Source organism: Erinaceus europaeus, chromosome 14 (assembly GCF_950295315.1).
Source record: "Erinaceus europaeus chromosome 14, mEriEur2.1, whole genome shotgun sequence".
Taxonomy (NCBI): domain Eukaryota; kingdom Metazoa; phylum Chordata; class Mammalia; order Eulipotyphla; family Erinaceidae; genus Erinaceus; species Erinaceus europaeus.
The window spans coordinates 45,801,697-45,819,450 of NC_080175.1; the positions used below are offsets into that span (position 1 = coordinate 45,801,697).

Here is a 17,754-nt window from a genome sequence, read left to right on the forward strand (position 1 = left end):
CTGTGGCTGGCAGGATTAATTCCCCCATCCAAATTCTTACTCAGAATCTCCCTGGTGATTCCTATTTATTTCTCCGTAGGAAATTTAGAAACTCTGCTTAGTGCCGGAGATAAAAGCCTGCTGGTAATTTTAGTGGAACTGTATTAAAGTATAAATCATCTTTGGGAAACTGACATGTTTATGACAATGGCAAAAGCCAGCGAGCAGGCTATGTTCTGATGTGTTCCAGCTGATTTTGGTGTTCTCTGGGAAAGCTTAGAATCAGGTTTTATAGAGGCTATGTTTCAGATCAGGTTTATTCCTAAATTATGACTCTCTTGTAAATGGGGGTGCTTTCTACCGTTCTACCTCACTTGCTACTTTTGGTTTCTGTATGTTAATTTTAAGGCTTTTATCTTCCTATATTCTTTTGTTGGTAGTATCTAATTGACTGCATTGGTCTTTCTTGGCATGTATGCATATCATTTACTAACTGTGTTGGCCACAGTTTTATGCCTTTAATTTTGTTCTCTTGTGTAGCTGTGTTTACGACAGTGGCATATTATCTTGTTCTTATTCGAGTTGGAATGCCTTTAGTTTTCTTCCACTAAATATGATGTCAGCTTTGGGGCTGATAGGAAGATATTTTATGAGAAAAAAGATAATATTTTATGAAAATATATTAAATCTTAGCGAAGTAGCTACTAATGCCTGTTTTACTGAGCTTTCCCCGCCCTCTGCAAGAGCAGTTAGCTTCCTCCCAATTTATTAATTTACTGCCTTAATAGCTTTCCTAATCCTAACACTGCGTGCCTGGAAGAAGCCCCTCTCAATGATGGTGGGTCAATTTTTCAATGTTCTGCTAAATTGCTGCAAATACTTAAAACACTTACAACTGTGAATACAATGTACTTTCCTTCTTTCTTTTTTTAACGCATAGTAAAATGTACCCACCATTAGACTGGCCATCCTTTACATTGCTATACATTTTCAATTAAAACACTTTTTATTATATTTATTTACTGGATAGAGACAAACAGAAATCAAGAGGGAAGGGGATGACAGAGAGGGAGACAGAGAGATACCTGCAACACTGTTTCACCACTTGCAAAGCTTTCCCCCTGCAGGTGGGGGATGGGGGCTCGAACATGCGCTGAACCAGGTGCACCACCACCTGGCCCCTGTACATTTTCAATTTTTACATCAATGTTACATATGCTTCATAAAAACAATTTAGATGCTTTCCTTTATTTTTGTGCCACAGAAAGATTTTAAAAATACTGGAACTAACTGTGCTGGAAAGGTTTAGTAGAATTCCCATGGGAAACCATCTATACTGGTGGTTTCTTTGCAGGGACTCTATTTTTTTTCTTTTTTTAAAAAAATAACATTCTCATGGTGAGGCAGAGAGCTCAGCAGGCAGAGCACAGGGCTTGCATGTCTGGTGTCCCTGGATCTAGTCCTGAGTCTGCAGGTAATACAATGCTGCTCTCACTTTTCTCTGTCACAGGACTGCATCTCTTCTAAAATTAATCTTTTCAAAAGTGATCTAACTTTCCCTACTCTTTCTCTGAGGTCTGTTTAAGTCTTACAGTCTTCTGAGATGCTTATTCCCTCCCTAGGAATGTAAGGCTTTTGTTTTCAAGTTGTCAAAGTCTCTGCACAGATGTGCAGTGTCATCTTTCCAGAGCTGTTTCCCCTTGACATCTCCAGGGTTATAACTTCTCCTTTAGTGAAGTGACCTGCTTGCTCCCCAAATAAGTCACTTTTGATTTGTTCTCTGATTTGTATATTTTCCTGTTTGCTAACTAAGAACTTACTGTTTTTCTCTTTACTGAACTTACTCCTGCTTTCCTGTAGTTTAATCTGCTCCATTTTCTCATCTTAATTTTTATTCATTCAAATCAAAATAAGAATTTGAGACTATCGGCTTTTCTCTGAATGGTACTTTGGCTGTATTTCATGGGTCTGCTATGCATCATTTTCATAACCACTAATTCTGGAAATCGCAGTTCTGTTTGACAATTCTTTTCTTTGACCAAAGATTTACATTTTTTTTAAAAAAAAAATTGCCTCTAGGGTTTTCACTGGAGCTCAGTGCCAGCACTATGAATTCACTGCTCCTGAAGGCTATTTTTCCCATTTTGTTGCCCTTGTTGCGGTTGTTATTGTTGTTATAGTTGTTGTTGTTGTTGGATAGGACAGAGAAATTGAGAGAGGAGGGGAAGGCAAGAAATTGAGAGAGGAGGAAAGAGAAACACCTGCAGACTTGCTTCACTGCTTGCAAAGTGACCCCCCCTGCAGTTGGGGAGCTGGGGGCTCGAACCAGGATCCTTACACCGGTCCTTGCGCTTTGCACCATGTGCACTTAATTTACTGCGCTACTGCCCAGCCCCCTAATTTTTTTTTAAGAGTACTTATTTACTTTACAAGTGAAAGACTAGAGCACTGTTCAACTCTGGCTTCTGGTAGTTTTGGGGACTGAAACTGAGGCCTCTGGGGCAGCAGGCATTTTTGCTTGAAAGGTCATTTAAATTTTTTATTTGGAGTTTGCGATGAATTCCCTAGATCTGTAGATTTATCAAATTTGCAAGTATTTTAGCCAATATTTCTTCAAACTGTCTCCTGCCAGTCCCCTTGGGGGCTGCAAATAAATGCATACATCTTAGCCTGCCCATCACTGACAGTGAAGCTCACAGCTCAGTGAGCTCAGATAGTCCTTCAGTTACAGGAGACACAGGGATGAAGAACCAGCATCCTGGGAAGGACCAACATCTTGCCTGCTCAGCCTGAGTCCAAGCCCTTGCACCTCATGGGAGGTACCCTGGGACCAGGGAAAACTCTGATGCAAAGGTGTCTCACCGTCTCTCCAATGCACTGAATGATCAATGACAAAAACAGCCTGGGAGTGAGAGGGGAAAATTCATTTGAATGCATGAGGCCCTAGCTCCCCTCAAAACAAACTGGAAAGAAAACAGAAGGAAAATTCTGTTCTTTTCAATTATCACAGAAAATGAAAGGAGAGAGGGAGGGAGGGAGAGACCGCAGCACCGCTCCACCATTCATGGAGAATCCCCTGGGCTGTGCACTGCACACCAGGTGGGCTGGGGGGCTTGAAACAGGGTCCTTGCATATGGCAACATGTGCCTTCCACTGGGGTGAGATATCTCTTGGCCCTGAGACAGTGAGACAAAGGCTTGAGCAACTCTGGCATGTGCAGTGCCTGGAGTTGAACTCAGGGCCTCATACAGTTTCTGTCACGAGCGCCTCCCTGGTCACAAGATGCTATATAGTCTTTCTCACTGTGCTTCATGACAGGTAGTTAGTTAAACACTGCTGTTTTTAGCTCAACACTGGGGCCTCCCACAAGTGTGAGTCCACTTCTGAGCAGCCTCTCTCCAGGTCAATGTTCCCACTTCTTATTTAGAGGCAGGGAAAGAGAACATCACCCCACTACTCCTTCACAGAGCTCCCCCAGTGCTATACAGGGTGCTCCCATGTGGTACTGGGGCCTGAGTCTAGGGTATACACAGGGCTAGGCATGCATTCTATGGACTTAGCTGTCAATGAAGTTGCTGTCATTGTCTCACAGGTCACTAATATTTTCTGTGCTGTTTCCTTGGCTGTTAATTCTACCCAGGTCATTGCAGCACACTTTGGAGTTCTCTTCTTCAGAAATTTGAGTCAGGTCTTTTTAGTACCTTGCTTGTCTCAATTCAACTGTTTTATGAGGGACAGACTTCTAATAGCAGTTTCAATGTTCTTGTCTGATGATTCTGATATTCAGAGTTTTGTGTAGGTTTTAAAGGACTGCTTTTACCCTCCCCCCTTTTTAAATTTTGTAATATTTTATTTAATTATTTATTGTAGAGAAATAAATTAAAATTAAAGGGAGAGACAGTGAGTAAAAGAGAGAGAGACTCTCAGCATTGCTTCACTGCTCATAAAGCTTCCCTCATGCAGGTAGGGGCTAGGAGCTTGAAGCTGGGTCCTTATGCATGGTAACATGTGCACTCAACCTGGTACACCACAATTAAGCCCTTTCTTCCTTTCTATTTAAATGAAGAGCCAGGAACCCAGAACCTCACACACGTGTAACATAGATGTCACCTCCCAGCTCACTTTTCTATCCATCCTGATTTTTATTTTGAAGATGGGGAGAGACACTGAAGCACTGCTCCACCATCAATGGAGTTCCCTTGGTGCTGTCATGGGCAGTCAGGGATTAAGCCAAGGCCTAAGGCACAGTGATGTTCTAGGGGGCCGGGCTGTACAGGTGGGTGGGGGAGGCCTGCATGGTGAAGCTGGACATGGGTTTGCCAGTGGTATTTGTGCAAGAGGTTCAATGCCAAGCAACAGGGGTTCCCATGGGCTCAGAACAGGTACAGATAAATATTTCTCCTCTATGAACCACTGGCAGCAGGGCCCTCTGTGGAAATACATTTAAGAATGGAGGGATAGGCTGGGGAGATAGCATAGTGGTTCTGCAATAGATTTCTCATGCCTGAGGCTCAAGGTATCAGGTTCAATCCCCACCACCAACACAAGCCAGAGCTGAGTAGTGCTCTAGTCTCTCTATCTTTCTCTCTGCATCTTTTATTACAATAAAATAAATAAGATATTAAAAAAGAAGGGTGGCTGACCAGTGGTGCACCGGGATAAGCACACATAGTATGAAGCACAAGTACTCACACAAGGATCCTGGTTCAAGCCCCCAGTTCCCCAACTGCAGAGGGGTTGCTTTATAAGCAGTGAAACAGGTCTGCAGGTCTCTCTTTCTATCTTTCCCTACCCTCTCAATTTCTCTCTGTCCTATCCACTAAAAAAATCGGAAAAAATGGCCACCAGGAGCAGCAGATTCATAGTGATGGCACTGAGCCCCAGCGATAACCTTGGTGGCAAAAAAAAAAAAAAAAAAAGAAAGAAAGAAAGAAAAAAGAATGGAGGGGATCTTCACATGAGAACACCTGCCACCTACATCACAAGTGCACACACAGACACTTATGTACACACGTGTACTGTACATACAGTAGGCCAACTGAGGTCTAATTCGAAAGGTCATTCTTTTTCACTTTTTTTTTTTCCTGTCCCCTTAAGTTTTCTCTGGGGCTTTGTGCCTATGTAATTTCACCACTCCTACTGAACCCTTTCTCTTTTTAAAACAGAGGCAGGTACCTATCACTCTTCTTTTATAATTCAAGGTGGAGTCACTGTTCACTTCAATATGGCCAGGGGAAAAAACTCTGAGAAGCCAGGTGCCGTAGGAAGGCCATGCTCACACCCAACAAATTGCCCCCACTGCTGTTCCCCACTGCCCTCCCAGCCCCCTGCCTAACCTGAGGAATCTGTCCCTGTTGCTGCCAGGACTCAAGGGTCCCACCAAGTATCCCCTTCCCTGAGTCTGTCAGAGGCACAGAGCTCTGGGGATACATGGTGGCCTACCAGGCTTGGCTGCCCTCCACATGGCTGCTCCCATAGGTAGGGCAGAATTTAGAGAGGGGTTGAGGGGCACATAGAGAGTTCCTTGGTTAGCAGTGGGAAAGGAGAGCTGAATAGCCAGGGCCCCAGTGTCCTGTGTCCTGGGAGGGCCTGGCTGTGCCAGGGTGAGGGGGTGGTGGTATCGGAGTGGCTGTAAGAAGAGAGGCTTGGAAGAAGGTGAGGATGAAAGATGTGGAGTCTCCCCAAATGCAGACATAGTGGGCACACCCTAGGATTTGGCCTGGTGTCGGGGAGAAGGCAGGGTGTGCCAAAGGCCTGCCAGAAAGAGGGCAGTTAACAAAGTGCACAGACCTTCTCCTGTGAAGGCACAGGGCTACTCACACTGTCCACGGCGAGAATCTTGGCCCAGATGAAGACGAGCAGCGGCCGCAGCTCCCTGGCTGAACTCTGCAGTAGCTTCAGTACGTACGGGAAGATGCCCACCGATAACGCCTGTGGAGAGAATGGCATGGGGGCTCAGGACTCATGCTGGGGTGCACTGCCACAGCAGTCCTCGTAGGGAGGGGCTTCCTCCAGGCGATGCAGCCTGACCGTCCTAGAGGCTGCAGGTGTGTCCCCCTCCACCCCAGGGCTACAGAGACTGGCCTGGACTGGGGAGACAGTGCGGATTCAAACCCCTGTTGACATGTAATTCTGTAATATAAAAACAAAAAATAAAATAAAAAGGAAAAAAAAGGGGAAGAGGAGCTAGGAAGAGAGACAGAGAGACACCTGCAGCACTTCTTCACCACTCGAGAAGGTTTCCGCCGCAAGCAGGGCTCAGCTGCTTGAACCTGGGTCCTCGTGCGCTGTAACATATGCCCTCAGGGAGTCGGGCTGTAGTGCAGTGGGTTAAGCGCAGGTGGCGCAAAGCACAAGGACCGGCATAAGGATCCCGGTTCGAACCCCGGCTCCCCACCTGCAGGGGAGTCGCTTCACAGGTGGTGAAGCAGGTCTGCAGGTGTCTATCTTTCTCTCCTCCTCTCTGTCTTCCCCTCTCTCTCCATTTCTCTCTGTCCTCTCCAACAACGACAACAACAATAATAGCTACAACAATAAAACAACAAGGGCAACAAAAGGGAATAAATAAAATAAGTATTAAAAAAAAAGAATGGTGAATTCATCTTTTTCACCTCATCTTGGATGGAGCTTGAAGGAATCATGTGAAGTGAGATAAGCTAGAAAGAGAAGGATGAATATGGGATGATCCCACTCATGGACAGAAGTTGAAAAACAAGATCAGAAGGGGAAACACAAAGCAGAACTTGGACTGGGATTGGTGTATTGCACTAAAGTAAAGGACTCTGGGTTGGGGTGAGGGAGTGTTCAGGTCCTGGAATATGATGGCAGAGGAGGATCTGGGGGGTGTTAGAATGTTACATGGAAAACTGAGAAATGCTCCATATGTACAAACTATTGTATTTTACTGTCAACTGTAAACCATTAATAAATAAAAAAGAAAAAAAATTGTTACAAAGAGAGACACAGAGAGAGAGAGAGAGAGAGAGAGCGAGAGAGAGAGAGCAGGCCTTTCCTCAGTAAGGGTCATCAGTGGGGTCTTTCTGGTCTACAGCGGGGACACAAGTGGGGGCTGAGAGGGCAAAGCAAGATAAATCCCCAATGCCAGGTTGCCGGGATAGCCTGAGGGTACTTCTTCCCGAGCTAGTGCTCTCTGGCTTGGAGAGAACTCAACTGGAGCCGATCTAGGCTGCTGCGTGGGAGAGGGATCGGGAACTTGTGCCGCACTAACTTCCGCAGGAGATACACTCTGGAACTCTCGGAGCCGGAAAGCAATTTCCAAGTGTCTTTAATCAGAAGAGCAGCTGTTTTTATACTCTCCAAGTAGGGTGGAAACAGGATGTGATATAGAGAGGGTGGAGAGAAAAGTGACTGGTGAAAATCAGAGTGTGACAAGGAGGGGGCGGAACAGGCGAGAATCCTATCACTGAACCACCAATGCCCTGGAGGGAGTGCTTTATGTAAATGTAAAAGTGATTTATGTAAATAGACCAAAGCTTTGAATGGGTTCAGTAAATCCCTATATAGGCATATGGTTAAGCAGAAGCCAGGGGGAGGAGGCATACTACCCAACACCAGGTGACAATAATGTCCACCCTGGCTACTGGCCACCCCACAGTCACCCTGAATCTCCCCTCCCCCTAACCTTTACAAAGGAAGCACATACCAGGCTTACTGCCCAGGGGCCCAAGTCCAGGAAGCGTCCCAGGAGGTCCAGTGCTCGAAGCCGGTGCACTTGGCTGAGTAGCACCTAGAGGGAGAGAGGACAGGAGGCCTTCACTGTGGAGGCTGCAAGGAGGTTAGAGGGGGTTGCCCAGTGGCTGGGAGCTCTCACCACTGCCTTCCATCCATCATGTACAGCAGCTGCCAGTGCCACTGTTCACGCTGTGAAAGGTTAGGGAAGCTGTCTTCTCATTAGCTGAGGGAATGCAGGCAGCACAGAAAGCATTAGCAAAACACTTCTAATTGTATTCCAGAAAGCCCTCCCTGATGACATCTTGGGCTAGATTTCCAGATGTTCTCTCAACAGAGAACAAACTACTGTTTTTATTCTCCTTTATTCATTAACTAAAGAACACACTGTGACAATCTCTCTCAGTCTCTGTGCCCAGGGTGGCTGGCCCTCTCTTCCCAAGGGGGCATTTCACTCACACACATGTGCACTGTTCACAGCTCCCCTGCCAGCTGGGTATGTAAACTGTCATCTTGTGTGCATTATGTAAAACTGTGGCAAGTACCACAGGAGATACAGCTTTGTGTCCTTACCTGACTTTTTTCCCCTAGAATGGATCTGAAAAGTGAAATTACAGGCTGGATCCCACACATCCCATTACCAAGTGAGGGGTGACCCTGGCAATTTATTTAACTTCTTTGAACCTTAATTTCTTAATCCAGAATCTACCCATAGGGGTTTTGCTGAACTAAGGTTCCTGGGAAGTTGTCAGCAGGTCTCACATGAGTATCTGCTCACATGACTATAGAAAATAAAATTGTGGGAGTTGAGTGGTAGTGCAGTGGGCTAGGTGCACGTAGTACAAAGCACAAGGACCGGTGTAAGGATCCCGGTTTGAGTCCCTAGCTCCCCACCTGCAGGGGGGTTGCTTCATGAGTGGTGAAGCAGGTCTTCAGGTGTCTATCTTTCTCTCCCCGTCTCTGTCTTCCCTTCCTCTCTCCATTTCTCTCTGTCCTATCTAACAACAATGACATCAATAACAACAATAATAACTACAACAACAATAAAAAAAACAAGGGCAACAAAAGGGAAAATAAATATTAAAAAAATTTAAAAAAGAAAATTGCCTTTAATCATATATATATTAGTAAAAATGAGGTTTAGCATTTTCCCATAGGTTAATTAGCTATTTCTCTAATAAATTAACCACCTGTGTCCTTATTTCCCCACCTTCAATGCCAGGCTTCATGATTTGAAAGAATCCTGTCTGAGTCAGAAAGAGCAGCACCGGCCCATGTTTTTCTTGCCTTCTCTTTTTCATGTCAGCATTGCATTCCTTGTGGAGTCCCTGGGGCTGGATTTCTTTCATGGCAGGTTCACAGAGGTCACCTGTGCCAGGCTACTCCATGCAGAGAGAAGGCTTCTGTTCCCAGAGGTGGCATCATCATGGGGTTGGATGATAGTTTTATTGCTCAGAACTACTGACTTCTGAGGGAAACTCATGAGCCTAAGGAGTTTCTACAGGATGCAGACTGAGTTGGACTTTCTACCTCCCGGGTGTGTTAAATGCAGCCCTGCCTCATTGTATCTGGCAGAAACCAAAGGGCTCAAACCCACATCACAAGTTCAGACAGGCTTCTTGCTACTTAGAGCTCTGCAAATGTGAAGGAAACTCCATTGCTTTGCCCTCTCACCCTCTCTCTCTTTCTCTGAATGAAAAAGTGGCCTGGAACAGTGAAATTGTGCTGCAGTTAATAGTGTTTTACTGGAACACATCCATGAGTCCTGCAGAGGAATAGCTCACTGGGTAGGGCACAAGCTCTACCCAGTGAGCTATTCACACCACGTGGAAGCATCTGAGCTGTAGTCTCTCTTTCCCTCACCCTCTCTCTGAAGAAATCAGTCTTTAGTGGTGAACTGTGGCCATAACAAGAACCACATGAGAAATACCAACCTACCCACGAGCCTTCACATTTGACCCCAAGGTCTTCAGCTAATGGGATTTTTGGGTGGAACAAGTTCTCTGAGGTCTGTATTAAAGGAGCAAGAAAACTTCAGTCTCCCCCTCAAACATCTTCTGACACACTAAGGCACCAGAGGCCACTTTCTGGAGAGAGACTGGGTATGGGACCAGGCTTGGACAAGAACAGAGGACTGAGCTCAGGGCCCCCAGCTGACAGGAGTGGGTATGGGCTCTCAGATGAAGCTGCCCCCTACCCCGCTGGCTTAACTGTCTCCTGAGGTTCCGGTGAAAGGAGGCTCACTCCAGGAGGCTCAACCCTTTACTGACCCAGCCAGGCGCAACTCAACACAGGCCCCCCAGAAAAAAAAAGGGAGTCTAGCTTGTCATCAGCCCTTGTGGGAAGACACCTTGGGAAAAGCTGCTTCCTTTCTGTCAGCTGTTTTCATCTCCTCACTGGGGTGTGGATGGGAAATGGACCGAGAAAGAAAAGTCAGTTGAAGCCCATTTGCAGCAGGGCTGTGGGCCAGGCCCCAGGAAGCAGGACTGCTCTGGGGACTGAGTTCATCTGTCAAACAGCTAAACACAGAAGGGTCACAGGCTCCTCTCCTGAGAGCCAGGGACTAGGAGGAGCTTCAGAGCGGGGGTCATGGCTGCCCCCAAATCCCACCTGGCCCCTCACAGTCACCCAGCAGCACAGAGCAAAGTGCTCCTGGGAATCAAGCTCCCGGTGTGCTTGTTGCTCCCGTCGTCTGTGCTGCAAGCGTGTCTGTTTAGGCTCTCCCTGGAATCGCAGGGCCGTGGCAGGAAGTCAGTGAGCCCAGAGCTGCATAGTGCTTACACAGGGCTGGGAATGAACACTGGGGTATACCCCAGCACTGTTCTCTGCGGTGGGGGTAGGGGGCGGCCCAGGGTTGATGGTCCTGTGCAGGTGATGCCCAGAGCCTGAGTGTGTGTGTGGCCCACAGGAGGGAGGGAATCAACCCAGAAGGCATGGAGCAAGGGCATGGACTGGGTGACCCACAGGCTGGGCTTGGAGCGGGCCTGCCCACTGGGTGAGCTCAGTACTCCTTTTTCCTTGTTCCTCCAGGGGGACACAGCTCTAAGGACACACCAGAGCAGCCCCAGTCCTCCCTAAAGCCAAGGCTGACTGAGGCTCAGAATCGAGGGCCCAGGCTGGCAGGGCCCCTGTGGGAGCACTGAGCCTGGCCTCTAGCCATGTCTGTGTGGCTTCTCTCCTGGAAAGCCTTCTGTCTGGGCACAGACAAGCAGCCAGCAGGTTGGTGGCTCCTCCAGCTCATGCATCCCTGGGCCAGTGTGCTCTGATGTTATCTTGGCTTTCTAGCATGTTCTATGCTGGTTAGCCCACAGATGCTTACCTGTAGGACGATGGGTAGCTGCTCGGGGGGGTTCCTATTCTCCACACCCATCGTGAGCCACACCTGGAATGCAGTCAGCTGCTCAGCGAAGAAGGGGCTGTGCTGTGGGAGGGCAGAGGGGGTGCAGTTACAGACCCCGTTCCTCCACCCCCACTCACCAAGTGGCCTCCATCCAGGCTGGCAAGGAGAGGCTGAAGCAGGGGGGCAGGGACTGGTCTGTGGATGGAGGGGTAGGGGAGAGCCGGAGTGGGTAGAGGGGATGGCTGGAGCTGAAGCGTGTGTGAGTCAGGGGCAGAGGGCCCAGGCCAGTCTCCAAAATGGAGAAGGCACAGCTGACGATCCAGATGTGGGGGTGGGAGGGTCATAGAGGGATACCTCTGTTGCTTCTTAGGCAGACTGGAAGGAGGACATGGCTGAGGAGGAGGGTGAAGGTGGGACACAGAGGACAGGCTAACCCAGGGCTCAGGGGCTATAGTCACTCTGCATAGCAACATCTGTACTGGGATGTCAAGGACCAGGAAAAGCAGAGAAGCAGCAGCACAGGCAGGAGAGAGATGGCAACTGAGGGGCTGGAGGGCAGGTGGGTTTTCTGCCTCACACAGTCAGTTCCACTCAACACACACTTCTGAACTTGAGCCCCAAACAAACACGATTCACAATTCTAACCCTCTGCCTCCTGCCTCCACCCCCTGGGTGCATCTCAGGTACAGCTGCACATCTGGTCATCTGTGTGCAGAGCGGACCAGGCCTGAGCGCTCATCTGCGTGCCAAGGCAGGGTGCTGGCTGGAACCCCAAGTTCTGTCCCCATGGACACCTGTACCAGGTGACCCCAGGCTGTGTGTGTGTGTGTGTGGGGGGGTGCTCAGTGTATCTGGAAGTCCCAAGAGCCCCAGGACATGACTCCCTGCCTGGGGCACAGCTGCAGAGATGAGCTCCTTATAAAACGTCCACATTACAGGAGAGGCAGTGGACGACTCACCATTGAGGAGGCTTTTGTTCCTGCAAAATCAGCTCTTATCAAGCTAGTCAACTGGGGTGAGGGAGTGGGCAGGAAAGCAGTGAGATGGTATGGCACTCCCCAAAGCAAACCTCTTGCTTTGAAGGATCAGTGATTCATATGGCAATAATCTCCTGGTCCTGCTCACGTCAGTCTGAGATAAGAGTTCTGCTGAGGGGAGGAAGCCTGCCCCATCTCTGCTGCTGGCCTGCTCTCCCCCCTACTCCCCCCTCACTCCTTTCTGCCTGAGGATGTGTTGGTATGCTTCTAAATTCTGCTTCTAAGAACCGTTCTGTTGCATTACTTACGATGTGGTCTATTTACATAATCACTGTTTTACCTGGGTCCCGCCCTGCCTGCAGGGTATTGGTTTAATCCCCACTGGTTAGATGGAAGCTTTCTATGTTCTGTTCATCGCTCTTTTTTTGCTCCGCCCCCTCTCCTAGTCATTTCCTTTCCCTTGTCACTTCCGGTGAAGAGATGCATAAAAGGCGATGTATCTGATTAATAAACGAGATACATAAAAGGCGATGTATCTGATTAATAAATGAAATACTGCTTCCCAGCTCAGCCATGAGTCCCTGGTCGTCTCTCTACTACCCGTGAAGCTAGGCCAGCCTGGCAAGGATGTGCCATGCCCCATCTGTTCACCCAGGTCTGACTGAAGCAGAAGCCTCTCCTGCTAGGGAGGCTGAGGCCCCTGCTTCCTGGCTGAGGGCAGAGCTCCTAACAGTGCCTGACTCAGCATCTTAATTGGCTCTGCATAACCTCCCGAGCGCTGTGCTGTGTATGGCCATGGTGAGTCAGATCTGTGTCAGGGCCAGATCTCCACGACTGGGGTGTTTGTCAGAGCCAGGGGGTGGGGCTGAGCCACATGACAACATGCCCAGGGCCTCCCTGTGCCCCCATGCCAAGTGGTTTGCTGTTGCCTGCCCATGTGTCGGTGGCTGGGCTGAGGATGGGCACTGTGTGGGAGGGAGGCAGACCAGACATGGCCTTGGCTGCCACTGACAGGGAGCAGCGGCATCAGGCCCCTTCACTGCTATCAGGGAGGACAGCACACTCGCTTCCCCCGTGGGGACAGACCCCCTCCCTGGACTTCAAGCTTTAATGAGGAAAGAAAACCTATGTGTGGCCAGGAGCATGGAAACCCCCAGCAGATGTGGACCCGCATGGCTTACAGAGAGGGCTTTAAGCCCCTGAAAAAGCCAGGCACCCTGGCTTCCCTGTGAACCTCCACCCAAGCAGCTCCAGTCCTGACAGGACTGTCTTGTTGTTAATTAAAGCCTGTCATTTCCAACTGCTGACTGTGGAAGAGCGACTTATATGCTACACTTTCTTCTCATGCCTCTGAAATAGAGACTTAGACATAAGGCCAATAATTTATGAAGAAATTATCAGAACAAAGATGCAGGTTTAATGAAGCCGCGACATGAAATTACTGGTAAACAGTATCTGCACAGGGAAGAAATTAGAGGAAAACTGAGAGAGAGACAGTGAGAGACAGAGACAGAGAGAGACCAGCCACTGCCAACCTGCTGGCTATGAGAGCCCACTGTGGAGATGCCTACACACTCCTGGGGCTCAGTCAAAGCTGTGTTCACAGGCAAGTCTGCAGTCACAGTGCAAGGACAAAGGGACCTGTAGAGAGAAGCTGGCAACAGTCACACAGGGTCATCTAGCTGTGTGGAAATAGCACTGGCCAGAGGAGATCTGTATGGGACACACACACACACACACACACACACACACACACACACACACACACACACACGGCAAGAGGAGGCGGGTTCAAATGTGAAAGGTGACACAGGACAGATTTCATTAGAGAGAGGACAGCACCGCTTCTCATGTATTGTCACCTTAGAGCAGATCAAGGTTTCTCAACCAGAGTTGCCAAAAGCCCACCCACAAAGGCTGGTAAATGGATTTGTACTCAGACTGCTCAAGATACTTAAAAGCAGCAGAACACAGGACTTGCAAGGTGGAGCAGCCACTGGGCTTACATATGCCAGGGCATAATGATGCTCTTCCTCTCATAAAAATAAACACGTTTAAAAAGGAAAACATTGGCGATTGAAGATAGCATAATGGTTATGCAGAGAGACTCTCCTGCCTAAGTCTCCAAAGTCCCAGGTTCAATCCCCCACACCACCATAAGCCAGAGCTGAGCAGTGCTCTGGTAAAATAAATACATAGGAAAACATTTAAAAATTAAGTTTGAAGAGTCAAACATGATATTCCTAATGCACGACAAAAGATTGGAACTCAACTCAGAATCTACACAGGACAAGAACAAACCAGTAAGAAACAGAATATAGAGCCCCAGGAGGTGGCACAGTAGAAAGGATGCTGAACTTGGAAGCATGAGGTCCTGAGTTCCATCTCCTGCATCCCATGTGCTTTGGTTCCTTCTTTCGCTTGCTACTTTGTGTTAACAACAACAGCAAAATCTAGTAATAAAAAATAAAATAAAGAAGGAAAAATAACCTAAAAGAAAAATGGCTGCTGTCAGGCAGAGCAGCACTGGAGGACTGGACTTGTAAGCATGAGGTCCTGAGTTCCATCCCTGGCAATCTCTCTGCTATAGTGTCATACCTGACACTGACTGTCCCTCTCTTCTTGTTCTCACAAACAATCAAATCTTAGAAACAAAGAAAAATGGCAGAAGTCCTCAACAAGCAATTTACACAAGGAGACATTCAAGTAGCCAGTAAAACAGAAGATGTTTAGCCACCAGGGAAATACCAGACAGAACCCTCACAAAATGCCTCTTCATACAAAATACCCTGTGCTGACAGGGATGCGGATCAACTGTAACTCTTGCTGGTGCTGCTGGCAGGAGCCCAGAATTCAGCCACTTGGGAACACCTTCACTAAAACTGATGGTCCTGGGCCTGTGAGCTGGTCTCCCTCCAGCAGCAGGCCTGGCACAGGCAGAGAATCTGACCCAGAGAACCAGCAGTGTCTGAGGAGCCAGGGTAGAGGAGTGAGGCATTCAACTCAGGCACCAAAAGGCCTACTTGTCAAGATAAGAAATAATAGTTTGCTGCATTAGAAAATAAGAATAGCTCCTTTTGTTGTAAGCACCAGTGGCTGCTGTTGAAATGGGCAAGTTTGTGAAACCCAGGAAGGTAGTGTTGGTCTTGGGTGGGATTGACCATTATCCATGCAAAGTGACAGCTGCCACTGGCAAGAAGAAAATCGCCAGGAGGTCAAAGATCAAGTTTTTTGTGAAAGTTTGTAATTATAATCACCTTATGTCCATAAGGTACTCTGTGGATATCCCCTTGGACAAAACTGTTGTCAACAAGGGTGTCTTCTGAGATCCTGCTCTTAAATGCAAGTCCTGTTGAAAGGCAAAAGTCAAGTTTGAAGAGCGGTACAAGACTGGCAAGAACAAATGGTTCTTCCAAAAGCTATGATTTTAGATGTTTTGTTCCAGTCATTAAAAGTTAAAATAATAATAAACTAAACACTGTGTCCAGAAAGTGGCACTGTGGGCATAGCACTAGACTTTCAAGCTGAGGTCCTGAGCTACATCCCTGGTAATCAGTGTGGCAGAATGATGCTCTGGTTTGTTTTCTCCTTTCTCTCTCCCCCTAAATAGAGCCTTAAAACAATACAGAGGTGGGTGGTGGCAATTGTGTGGAGTTGTACCCCTGCTATCCTATGGTTTTGTTAATGTCTCCTTTCTTAAATAAAAAAATGAAATAATAATAATAATAAAAAAAACAATACAGAGGGTGTCGGGCAGTAATGCAGCGGGTTAAGCACATGTGGCGTGAAGCGCAAGAACTGGTGTAAAGATTCTGGTTTGAGTCCCCAGCTCCCCAACTGCAGGGTGGTCACTTCACAAGCGTTGAAGCAGGTCTGCAGGTGTCTATCTTTCTCTCCCCCTTTCTCTATTTCTCTCTGTCCTATCTAACAACAATGACATCAATTACAACAACAATAATAACTATGACAACAATAAAAAACAGTAAGGGCAACAAAAGGGAAAATAAACAAATATAAAAAAATTAAGAAAAAGAAAACAATAGTGATCTGGGAGGTGGTGCAATGGGTGAAGCGCTGAACTCTCAGGCATGAGGTTCTGAGTTCAGCCCGCGGCAGCATATGTGCCGATGTGATGTCTAGTTCTTTCTTTCTCTCCGCCTCTCATTCTCATTAATAAATGAATAAAACATTAAAAAAAATAATACAGAAACCAGCAAAGACTCGATGCTGGACAAACTTAGGATTGCAAGTCAAGATGGGCTCTGTGCTGCAGACTTTGCTGTCTGCCTGGGGCTCTGTGAGGCTAGCCACAGGGTGGATGGATGGAATACTCTGCAGTATTCTACATGGTGATGAGCATGAACACCAGCCCCACATGGCTCCCTGAGGCTACTGTGGCCAGCAACAGGAGGGAGGGGATCGTGGTGTGGCTAATGCCTGCTGACTGCTCTGGGCACTGCCACTCGAGGACAGTCATCTGGTGAAAAGGCAGTAAGCCGCAGATACCTGACACATGGAACTCTCTAGCTGCCTGTCAGGTGAGAGTGAAAGGCAAACAGTGAGCTTATAGTCTAAGTCCTTATCCCTCCTGCCACTCTGGTGCAGGGATTCCCCATTGCAGAATATTGATCATGTGGGTGGGAAGTGGAGGACTTGGCCGGAAGCGAGAAAGTCATGGGAGGAGGGTAGTAGGGGAAGTGTAATGTTTCTTGGGAATGTACAGTTCTGTTCGCTTAAAGGTTCACAGTGAAAGGCTGGGTGGTGGCCCAACTGGTAGCACATACACATTATCATGTGGGAAGACCCAGGTGCAAGTTTCTAGCTCCCACCTGCCATGAGGGTAAGCTTCATTCACAAGTGGTGGAGCAGTGCTGTAGGAGCCTCTCCCTCTCTCTTGCTCTCTCACTGTATTTAAAAAAATATGGCTGTTGGGGCTGCTAGTGGGAGAGTCACACATTGACATTTGAGTCCCAGTGATAATCCTAGTAAAAATAAACACATCAAAGAAAGAAAAAAGTACAAAGTAAAACTGGGCACAGAGCAACTGAAGCCACATAGAGTTTTCCATACAGGGGTGGTTTGGGGAGCAGGCCTGCCCTCTGTGGGAGGGGCCCTGCCTGGGCAGGCATTGGACATGTGGGCAGCCCAGGCCACTCTTCAGTGTCTGTGGCCTGAGAAGCCAAGCGTATTTGTGAGGGCCAGCAGCCCCTCAGGGCTTAAAGTGGAAAAGGTGCCTGCAAGGTGGTGCGGGGGCAGAGTGCAGGACTCGCACGTGCCCCAGGACCACATGCGCCAGATTGAGGCCCTCTTTTCCTTGCCACCAGGGTTATTGCTGCAGGTTGGTGCCTGCATGATGAATCCACCACTCCAGCAACTATTGTTTTTCTTTTCATTTTCCTTTTTAGTTTGATGTAACAGAAAGAAATGCGGGGGGGGGGGGGGTAGAAAGGAAGAGAGGAGAGACATCTGTAGACTTGTTTCACCGTTCATGAAGCTTTCCCACTGTTGGTGAGGACCTGGCACTTGAATCCAGGTCCTTGTGCATTGTAATGTGTACACACAACCAGGTGTGCCACGGCCTGGCCCCTCTCTATCTTTTTCATTAACCAACCTCTTTCTCCCTCCTCCACACCAGGGTGTTTTCTAGGGCTTGGAGCCTGCATGATTCCACTATTCCTAGTGGACACCCCTTTGTTTCAACAGAGGATGAGAGACAGAGAGAAGGAGAGACATCATAGCATTGCTATTCTGCTCAAGAAGTCTCCCTAG

At 47.9% G+C, this 17,754-nt stretch overlaps 1 protein-coding gene across 3 annotated transcripts in view; it reads right to left on the bottom strand.

The window, feature by feature from the left end:
• RPTOR (regulatory associated protein of MTOR complex 1) overlaps positions 1–17,754 on the bottom strand; it is a 352,764-nt gene that overhangs the window by 61,437 nt on the left and 273,573 nt on the right. For all 3 annotated transcript variants that reach the window (XM_060171822.1, XM_060171821.1, XM_060171823.1), the window contains exons 11-13: positions 10,988–11,089; positions 7,643–7,726; positions 5,800–5,910 (exon numbers count right to left, since the gene is read on the bottom strand). In XM_060171822.1, coding sequence (XP_060027805.1) covers positions 5,800–5,910; positions 7,643–7,726; positions 10,988–11,089 — 297 coding nt within the window. The remainder of the gene's footprint in view (positions 1–5,799; positions 5,911–7,642; positions 7,727–10,987; positions 11,090–17,754) is intronic.